The sequence below is a fragment of the Populus alba genome, chromosome 16 (genome assembly GCF_005239225.2).
Source record: "Populus alba chromosome 16, ASM523922v2, whole genome shotgun sequence".
Taxonomy (NCBI): domain Eukaryota; kingdom Viridiplantae; phylum Streptophyta; class Magnoliopsida; order Malpighiales; family Salicaceae; genus Populus; species Populus alba.
Genome location: NC_133299.1, coordinates 8915894 through 8926648, shown reverse-complemented (window position 1 = coordinate 8926648; position 10755 = coordinate 8915894). Strand labels below are relative to the sequence as shown.

Below are 10755 nucleotides of genomic sequence, written 5' to 3'. Positions count from 1 at the left end.
TACCTAAAATATGATTTGAAGAATAAAATAATTACTCTAAATTCAAATATATGGAAAAGATTTTGAATAATTCAAGAAAATTATAAAAATGATAAATTTTTACTCAAATATACGATTAATAGCCCCTTGCAAAAACGAGCCTCTCAAAGTTAGAGATTTGTGGTTTATTTTAAAAAAACTCTAAAAATAAAACTTAAATCTAAAATGGAATATGTATTTACTGGTTCACGCATTTTTTTTAATCAATTTAGAAAGTAACAAATATGTTCAAGAAAATTTCTTGGTTGCCATACAAAAATTTTTTATTTTTTAATTCTTCAAAGTATAGTATACCAGGCTAATGTGGAAAGTATGCTTTTAAAATTATATCAGGAAAGTGTTTAATATCAATTAACATACAAACTGATTTAAATATATGCCTTATTATAAAATAAAAAAAAAATATTTTTTCTTTTTATACTACCAATCATCCCATTTTCTTATAATATCATTTTTTATCATTTTTTGATGGCTTTGTTTGAAAAAATAATATCACATAAGTTTCACTCGAATACTTAGTAATTTTATTAATTGAGAATTTCAATTGATAAATTAAGAATATAATTGGAAAAGAAAACACAGCAGACCTAGTTAAAATGACCGCAGTAAACTGGGACTATTTTTTTTTTTTTTTTTGCCTAATATCCAAATCCAAATTAGAAAAGTAAAATAGATTTTTGGAGTGGAGTAAAAGGTAAAATAGAATATAAACTTTTCTTTCTAAACAAGAAACGAAGTTAACCCCTCTATAAAAGACCAAACACCCAGCCCTGTAGAATTAGATCCCATTATTAATATTAATTTTCGAAAAGGAAAACAGATATTTTCTATCCCTCTGAGTTCTGCCTCTCTGTCTCTCGACCATGTCTAACCAAGCTGAATCCTCTGACTCGTAAGTACATCATTACTTGCACAGATCTACACTTCTTATCTTTTGTATCTTTCGATTTCGATTGTATTGTTAAAATCTTTAATTTATCTCCTTTTTCTTTCTTAATTTGTGTTTTGCAGTAAAGGAACAAAGAGGGATTTCAGTACCGCGATTTTGGAGAGAAAGAAGGCTCCGAATCGGCTTGTTGTTGATGAGGCTATTAATGATGATAACTCTGTCGTTTCCCTTCATCCTGAGACTATGGAGAAGCTCCAGCTCTTTCGGGGTGACACCATCTTAATCAAGGTTCGATTTTTCGATCCAGGATTAATCTTTGAGGGTTCTTTCTTGTTGGGGTTGGGTATTTTCTTGTTTATGTTTCTGATCTGTTTGGGATTGATTGAGGTTGAAATATGTTTTTCACTTGTATTTTTATACGGGTTTATGATGTTTTATGTTGGGTTTTAGGATCTGTGAATTGGGTGTCTTTGGCGTCGCTTATATCGATATTTTGTTAGGGTTGTTGCAGATGAAACTGTGTTTTAGTGAGTTGGGGGTTTATTAGTTTTCTAATAAGCGAATACTTTGTCAAATTTCGTTATTTTGGTTTGTTTTATTACTAAATCAGGGAGATTGAATGGAGGATGTATATGTATGTTGAATATGGAATTAGCTTTCTTTGGGGATTGCATATTGTTATGATTTCTTGTTCTTATTATTTTGAAGATTTCAAATTTAGTTTATAAGATGTATTAGGAGCACATTCACTTCTCTTTTCCTTGAGGAATGCTTGGGTATATTACTCTTGTTCTCTCTCTACTTGTATTTGTTATGTAATAACTTGATTTTGCTTGAATTTTTTATGACATTGTGGTAATGGTGTTCTTTGTTGCACGAGGGGGTGTTCAGGGAAAGAAAAGGAAAGATACTATTTGCATTGCCCTTGCTGATGACTCGTGTGATGAACCAAAGATCAGGATGAACAAGGTTGTGAGGTCAAACCTGAGGGTTAGGCTTGGAGACGTGGTATCTGTACACCAGTGTCCTGATGTCAAGTATGGAAAACGCGTGCACATCTTGCCCATTGATGACACAATTGAAGGGGTCACTGGAAATCTCTTTGATGCATACTTGAAGCGTAAGTTTATTCTTAAGCCTTTTATTTTCAGCCAATATCAGTAGTTAAACTGTGATACTACAACTAGTCCTTAATGATGGATTCTACTTGAAGGCTTATAAGTTCAACATTTGGAATTCATTAGGGAAAGTTTCCTCATGTTCACAAAACAATTTTTTTATCTTCTCAAGTTTGAGTTTGTCCTGAAAGTTGCTATCCTTTTGAACGTCTCCTATGATTACTTTAATTTGTCCTTGTTTAATTATAATCTTTTTTTGTCATCTGAACTTGATATGTTTTTGTGTTACTTGCACTCGCTCAAACCACTTTTCTTGTTGTAAAGGTTTTAATTTCTATGTGGGGTCCTGGTTTTGCACATGTTTTAAATTTGTGGTCTGCTCTTTCTACTAAAAATTGTCTTATTGACGACCTGTCTCTGGTTAATTTTTGCAATCCCCCTAACCATCCATGCTCAAAATCTCTTTTTGTGTGCCTGTGTGTAGATAGCTTTGTTATTTTGTTTTGCATGTATGAGATGATAGTTGTGATTTGTGAAAGAAATCGAGGGTACCTTCTTCATTCATTTTTTAATGAGAATTTTGCTGCTATCAGCAGTTTGTGAAGGAGTACTACTTAATATATGCATGTGGAAAACCCAATGGCTAATGATTTCTGTGGCTATCTCTTGCTGCACTTGATTGTTAATGTAAAACTTTTTTGAGATTGTTCAATCTATTAAATATTATTGCCCATTTTTCTTGTTAATACTTTATCCTCATAACATAATGTTTTCATTTTTTTTGGTATTTAAATTGTGATAAGAAAAGTTTACACTGCTAGTTCTTTTGTGGAAAAACATGGTTCTTGGTATTAGTCATTCTTTTGTTTTATAGTTATGATATCCTACATACAATTACGTGTTAAATTCTTTTTGTGCAAATGATGCAGCTTATTTCTTGGAGGCATATCGCCCAGTGAGGAAGGGTGACCTCTTCCTTGTAAGAGGGGGAATGAGAAGTGTGGAATTCAAAGTTATTGAAACTGACCCTCCGGAGTACTGTGTGGTTGCTCCAGACACTGAGATCTTCTGTGAGGGAGAGCCCGTGAGAAGAGAGGATGAGAATAGATTGGATGAAGTTGGTTATGATGATGTTGGTGGTGTTAGAAAGCAAATGGCTCAGATTCGGGAGTTAGTGGAGCTTCCTTTGAGACACCCACAGCTATTCAAATCAATTGGTGTTAAACCACCAAAAGGAATTCTTCTATATGGACCTCCTGGTTCTGGGAAGACTCTGATTGCCCGAGCTGTTGCAAATGAAACTGGTGCTTTTTTCTTCTGTATTAATGGACCTGAAATTATGTCAAAGTTGGCTGGAGAGAGTGAAAGCAATCTCAGAAAAGCATTTGAGGAAGCAGAGAAAAATGCACCTTCGATTATATTTATTGATGAAATAGATTCAATTGCCCCCAAGCGAGAGAAAACAAATGGAGAGGTTGAGAGGAGAATTGTTTCCCAACTTTTGACACTCATGGATGGACTAAAATCCCGTGCACATGTTATTGTCATGGGGGCTACAAATCGACCCAATAGCATTGACCCTGCTCTGAGAAGGTTTGGGAGATTTGATAGGGAAATTGATATTGGTGTTCCAGATGAAGTTGGGCGCCTTGAGGTTCTTCGTATTCATACTAAGAACATGAAGCTTGCTGAGGATGTAAGCAACAAACAAAATAACCTTCCATGCATTCCTTTTCTGTTTTTCTTTTTTTTTCACCGAAATTCTGGGTTTTTATGCAGGTTGATTTGGAAAGAATAGCCAAGGATACCCATGGTTATGTTGGTGCTGACTTAGCAGCTCTTTGCACCGAGGCTGCACTTCAATGCATCAGAGAAAAAATGGACGTGATTGACTTGGAAGATGAGACAATAGATGCTGAAATACTCAACTCCATGGCAGTGACTGACGAACACTTCAAGACTGCTCTTGGAACAAGCAACCCATCTGCATTGCGTGAAACAGTAAGTATTGACCTTGAATTGGTTGGTGTGGGTACTGATTGTTTTCTTGTCTCTGACTAAGAACTTTTGATCAGGTTGTTGAAGTTCCTAATGTTAGTTGGGAAGATATTGGTGGTCTTGAAAATGTTAAGAGGGAGCTCCAGGAGGTAATTGCTGTATTTCAACAGTGTGGAATTGTTATTGTTTTTGTTATAACTTTTATAACTAAATGTAACTATTGTGCTGTGTGATTTAGACTGTTCAATATCCAGTGGAGCACCCTGAGAAATTTGAGAAGTTTGGAATGTCACCATCAAAGGGAGTTCTGTTCTATGGCCCTCCAGGATGTGGGAAAACCCTTCTTGCTAAAGCTATTGCCAATGAATGCCAGGCAAACTTCATTAGTGTCAAGGGTCCTGAATTGCTTACAATGTGGTTTGGTGAGAGTGAGGCCAATGTACGAGAAATTTTTGACAAAGCTCGCCAATCTGCTCCTTGTGTCTTGTTCTTTGATGAACTTGACTCAATTGCAACTCAGGTATATTAATTTATCTAGAGTGCAGTCGAATGTGTTACCCTTTTCAAGATCATGGCGATCAACTGGCATTTGATAAGATTGTTATTCATTAAGCATGCATGTATGATTCTAGGGCTAATCTAGCAAGTCATGGAGATGTATTTCATTTTGCTTCTTTCTCACGCTGTTCCATACCACGCAGAGAGGAAGCAGTGTAGGAGATGCCGGGGGTGCTGCTGATAGAGTTTTGAACCAGCTTCTGACGGAGATGGATGGCATGACTGCAAAGAAAACTGTTTTCATAATTGGGGCCACAAACAGACCCGACATCATAGACCCTGCCCTATTGCGTCCTGGGCGTCTTGATCAGTTGATCTATATCCCCCTTCCTGATGAGGAGTCACGCTTTCAAATATTCAAATCTTGCTTGAGGAAATCACCAGTCTCCAAGGATGTTGACCTCAGAGCACTTGCCAAGTACACACAGGGTTTCAGTGGTGCTGATATTACAGAAATATGCCAGCGTGCTTGCAAATATGCCATAAGAGAGAACATTGAGAAAGTATGCTTCAGATTTGTTTAATGCTGCCATCTTTTAATGTTTTCCCTAGTTAGCTGTCTTGTTACACAGATACTTATTTTGGATCTGTATAGGATATTGAGAAGGAGAGGAGGCAAAAAGAGAACCCTGAGGCTATGGAGGAAGATGTTGAGGATGAGGTGGCAGAGATCAAGGCGGCACATTTTGAGGAATCCATGAAATATGCCCGTCGGAGTGTCAGTGATGCTGACATCCGGAAGTATCAGGCATTTGCTCAAACACTGCAACAGTCAAGAGGGTTTGGAACTGAATTCAGGTTTGCTGAAGCTAGTGCTGGGTCCGATCCTTTTGCGGCTTCTGCTGGCGGAGCTGATGAAGATGACCTTTACAGTTAAGTTATCGTAAAATGTCTAGGCTTATAGATTTGGGCCCTAATATGTGTATTTGGTTAAATCCATGCATGTTCACTGAAAGTTCCTTGGGATTTTATTATTGTGACCAAATTGGCCTTGCGTTTTTCAAAATTGAACGCTTCCTTTGACTCCTTTCAAGTCAAAATTGAACATGTTATCTTATTTTGAAAGATTATTACTGATACTATCTGAAACTAAGGTTCCTTCTAAATTGCCAATGACTTGCGAATTAATTACCATCAAAATAATCATGTGATTAGCTACATGGAAGTTGATAGAAACAGAACCGTTTTATGGACTCGTCATGCATTAAATTGCATGTTTCAGTCCTCTAATGGAGAAAATCGTCGATTGTACACTGCAAATCTCACTTTCCTGATCAAAATATCATGTAATTTCTTGGGTGAAGAATGGGATATGGACACAGAAAATCGAAAGGCGCCCTGATTGAATGAAGTGGCTGCTTGGTACACGCAACCACACTACCAGGTGTTTGGTTAGAGAAAGAAAAAATGTGGTTGCTGGTAGGGCCCATTAATTTTGATGGTTGGACCGCAGGTTGTGAGAATGCTGCTTCTCATGCTGACAAATTATTGTCAACAGTGGAGCGCACTGTTCACGTTTCCAGTTTTTTTTTTTTTTTGAAAAACCATGAAAATGAGTTTAATTTTTTTTTTTAAATTATAATGACGTAGTATTTGTGAAATTTGATCGCAATTCCAATTATGTTATTGCCGGGTCCGGCCCAGTTAAAAAAAATTCAGTTTTTATTTTTATTTTAATTGTGTTCTATTCAAAAAATTAAAAGAAAATCACTTGATGATGTAATAAAAGATTCAGTTTTTGTTGTTGCGCACTTAAAAAACCATGAAAAATATAGTCCTTGTTGGATAGATTTCGTATGTGATGACATTGCACATAGTGTAATATAATAATAAAAAATATTTGATATCAATATTATTTATTTCATGATGTAATAACAGTAGTTAAATTTACAATATTTAAATTAAAATCATTAATATTAATATATATATTTTTTAATTATTTTATAACCTCAATTTGAAAAGCATTTTTTTTTAACCAAACACATTAAACTACTTTTTCTTCGACCTCAATTTCAACCACAGTTTTAACCAAACACCTATTTTTTCAAACCAACCTCAACTAAAAGTATTTTTTATAAAACAATTTTTTTCAAACCACAACTATAAAAGCTACCGCAATACCAAACACACCCGAAATATCATGTGCTTATTTGGTCCTTGACGGTGTTGTGTCGTGTTTGAAGCCCCAATGAAGGGCTGATTGAATGATTTGTTGCCAAAATGGAGAAATTTTGTCTATCGATGTTTTGAATTCGCAACATGCAAATGTACGTATAGATCTATGTTTTACTTTAGAATGGATTGATTAACAACGGGGACAGTCAGAATCTGAAGAAGAAACTAAGACGCAAGAAGTCCTTCGATAAACTCAAGATATCCTGGTTTTCTATTATTTGAGATCTAAGCATCCGTCACTTCCACACAACTAAAAATCCTCGAAATGTTAATTAGCAGGTTTTAGAACCTGTTTGGTAACTAGGCTGACTGCATGATTGTTCAAATTTAATTTTTTATTTATTTTTAAATTGTTTTAATATGTTAATTTAAAAATTTATATCCAATAATATTTATTGCGCAGAAAATAGAATCTTATAAACTACATAATAAAATAATGGAATAAAACTTGTGTCAGCTCGGCTAGGAGAGTACAATTATTCAAAAAAATTTAGTCCTGTGTTTTAAAAAATATTTTTGAAAAAAATTAAAATTTTTTTATTTTTTTTGCTCTAAATTAATAATTTTTTAGTGTTTTTAAATAATTTAGATGCGCTGATATCAAAATGATTTTTTTAAAAAAAATATTATTTTGATATTTTTTTGAATGAAAAACATTTTGAAAAACAACCACAACCATGCTCCCATACAGACCTGTCTCATAACTCTCATGCGACTGTTGCTGATTTTTTCTTTTTTCTTTTTTTTTTTTTCGTTTCCTAACACACTTGGCCAAAGACTCTTAATTTTGGCAGCATAGAAAAGAAAAAATTAGAAAAAACGGTTGTGTGGAATAGACAGTAGCACAAATCTCATTTGTGTCTTTGATTAAAACATGTGAATCCAAAAAAAATTCAAGCTTAAATTTATCTCCAATATAAATTCTAAACTATCTTACCCTAAAATAACCTCAAATACAAATCTTAAATTTATAATTCCTAACCATTAACATTAACCATAATCTCAAAACTCTAAAATCTTAAATCCAAATTCTAAACCCATAATAATCCTTCTAAACTCTTAAATCCGAACCCATAATTCCTAATCAAAAACTCCAAACTTTTAAATCCATACCCCAAACCTATAACCCGTTACCATAACCTCAAACTTTTAAATCCAAATTCTAGACTTTTAATCCCTAACCTTAAACTCTAAACTCTTAAAATCCATATCCCAAACCATAAACCCCACTCTTAAATCCAAACCTCAAATTCTAAACACAAATCTTTAATCCCTAAATATTATTAACAATAAATTCAAACCCAAAAAATGCACCCTAAACCCAAAAACATATAACAAAAATAGGTGGATATTATTGGTAAGATATTATTAGGTTTAAAAAACACAAAAAATGAGATTAATTTTTTTTCTACATTGATGTAACATTTTAAAGTTTTTGTTTGGTTAATATAACTTTAGTTGATCTTTGCAATAATGCAACATAACAATGTAAATAGTCATTCACTTGTAAATGTCACTGTATTTATTAACTTGAAAATGCCTGCTTCGCAATTATAAATAATTTATTGTCATTAATCGCATGTTCACTTGTAAATTTATGACTTTAAATCCTACCTAGTTCTCCAAAATAAATTTGGATATTCATAATATAAAAGACAATATTAAAATCTCAACTTGACAATCCCAAAACATTTATAAAAGGATAATAAAATATACAAATTAAAAAATACAAATATATAACTAAAAATATAGCACAACATAATTCTACTATCTACATGTATCCTAGTCTATCTATGTCTACGATGATGAGTCAATGAGCTAGCTTCATCAATATCACATGTTTCTAATGTCTGAGTTGTCTCATCCTCCGCAACATCATCATCCAAACATAATGTCTCTCTAAACATTTCAAGTATAAAGCGACATGAGTTGAACCAATGAGATGCATAATAATGAGAAAGTGTATTATTTTTGATGTCACAAAGATCAACAACTTTTCAACCATCTCGTAATAAATTGTTAACTTAACTTTTAGCAAATACATTTATTAATCTATAAATAAAACGCATTTAACATCACATATTAACTACAAAATGTATGAAATATTACAACATTTTGAATTTGTTGTGCATATGGTTATAATCCATGTTTTCACATGGAAAAACTTGTGTTGGGTTTAGAGTAATTATATGTCATGTTATTTCCCTAATACCACTCCATGTATTCATCCTCTGAAATAATAGTTTATACATCTGTAAAGATCTCATCTCTTTATGCATCACAATGCGCTATGAAATGAAGATGTTGGTTCATCCAATTATGATAATCATGCCTACCCCTTTAACTAATGGGATGTAACAAGTCATTTGTATCTATATCAATCGGGATGTGCTACTGCCGGTCGAACTGTTGCATCACATGATCCAGACAATGCAACTTAAGAAGTATAAAAAAAATATGAATGAGACCTTTATTGTCCATAAGTCCATGTCTGGTTTGCTTATAGAAGGAGTAACTATAAAGTCATCTTTCAAATAATAATTCCACACAACCTATAACACCATCCATAATGCAATTAACTATACACATATTATACATTAAAACTAATTAAACCAATAATTTTATTTATGAATTATAGATGGACACACTTGATAAAGTTGTTTATCCGACTCGTTAAGATAAAAAGACAAAATACATGTTGGATTATTTTGATAGTTTCTAATCCCAAAACATCTGACATTTAAAATCAATAAACTAATTAAATATGTTAAATAAAATTATTTTAATTTAAATATATGACTACTAAAATGTTACCTATTTCCTAATAGAAGTTGTAGGTCTACTCACAAATATGAACAAACATATCAGGTTTTGGGTTAATATGAGGACGTCCTAAGTAAAGATGCTCTCATGATCATAGTTGTATGACAAAACAAAAAAATGCAAGCAATTAGTAACCAACTCAAAACCAACTACAAATGTTACATAAGAAAATAAAATATATAGAGTGGAACTTGTAACAATAGCAAACATCCCCTAACTTGTTTTGACCCTTTCATGCTTGCAATACACAAGTGCTTGTATAAATATGTGAGAATGCCTGAACCCAAATTATACCGTGGAATGGACTCGAAGTTCTTCAAAAGTTGAATATAAAACAATGGGACATGCGTTCTGCTAAGATATGTGAATAGTTTGTCGCCAAATGTATGAAATAAGTATGCTTTAACATACTTGTGCATAATGAGATTTTAAGATTCATAATTATGAATGCAATGCAATATATATAAATTATTCAATAATACAATTGATATACCATTAAAGGACCACGTCGTCATACTCATAAAGTAATACAAAGAAATTTTGCTAAAGCCATTCTTTCTTCAATAAGTTCCCCTCCATCCAGATGCACACTCATATAAAGCAACCTTATCATAAATCCTCGAGGCAGTAAGTGCTCGACCATCTATGAGCAAGTCAAGCAAAACTATAACATCCTCTCACCTAATAGAAGATGGAAGGTGCGAGTATTTCATCTTCATAGCTCAATAAGCACACCGAGTAAGCCATAATCAAGTTGAATATGTTGCAGACGGGTAATGTAATAAAAACATGTCTACATGATGAGCAAAATCATAGGATTTGGTAGCTTCATCAACTTACACACTTGACAATACATCTTACCATCATTATGCAAAAAAAAAAAAAAAAAGTAAAAAGATTATAACTTTTCAATATGGATTATATGCTGAGTGATTTTGAACTTATAATTTGCAATTTAATATAATATAAAAAAACTTACAATCCCATTCTATATGTCATCTAATTGGTGCATATCCTACAATAATAATACATAAAAGTCAATAAAACTAGGATATATGTACTGCAAAGCTCCATCAACATGTGTATGCACACCTTATGAACTAGATGCATCACTACCACGATTATATGGATGGCCTCTATATGCATATAAGCAGA

General features: G+C 33.1%; 1 protein-coding gene across 1 annotated transcript; it reads left to right on the top strand.

The window, feature by feature from the left end:
* Positions 1–771: 771 nt before the first annotated feature.
* Positions 772–5691, top strand: LOC118045923 (cell division cycle protein 48 homolog). Its single transcript, XM_035054674.2, has 9 exons — positions 772–931; positions 1051–1216; positions 1820–2048; positions 2976–3742; positions 3826–4047; positions 4122–4193; positions 4283–4564; positions 4746–5105; positions 5198–5691. The coding sequence occupies exons 1-9, from the start codon at positions 903–905 to the stop codon at positions 5477–5479; spliced, it is 2409 nt and encodes an 802-aa protein (XP_034910565.1). The 5' UTR covers positions 772–902; the 3' UTR covers positions 5480–5691.
* Positions 5692–10755: the final 5064 nt, after the last annotated feature.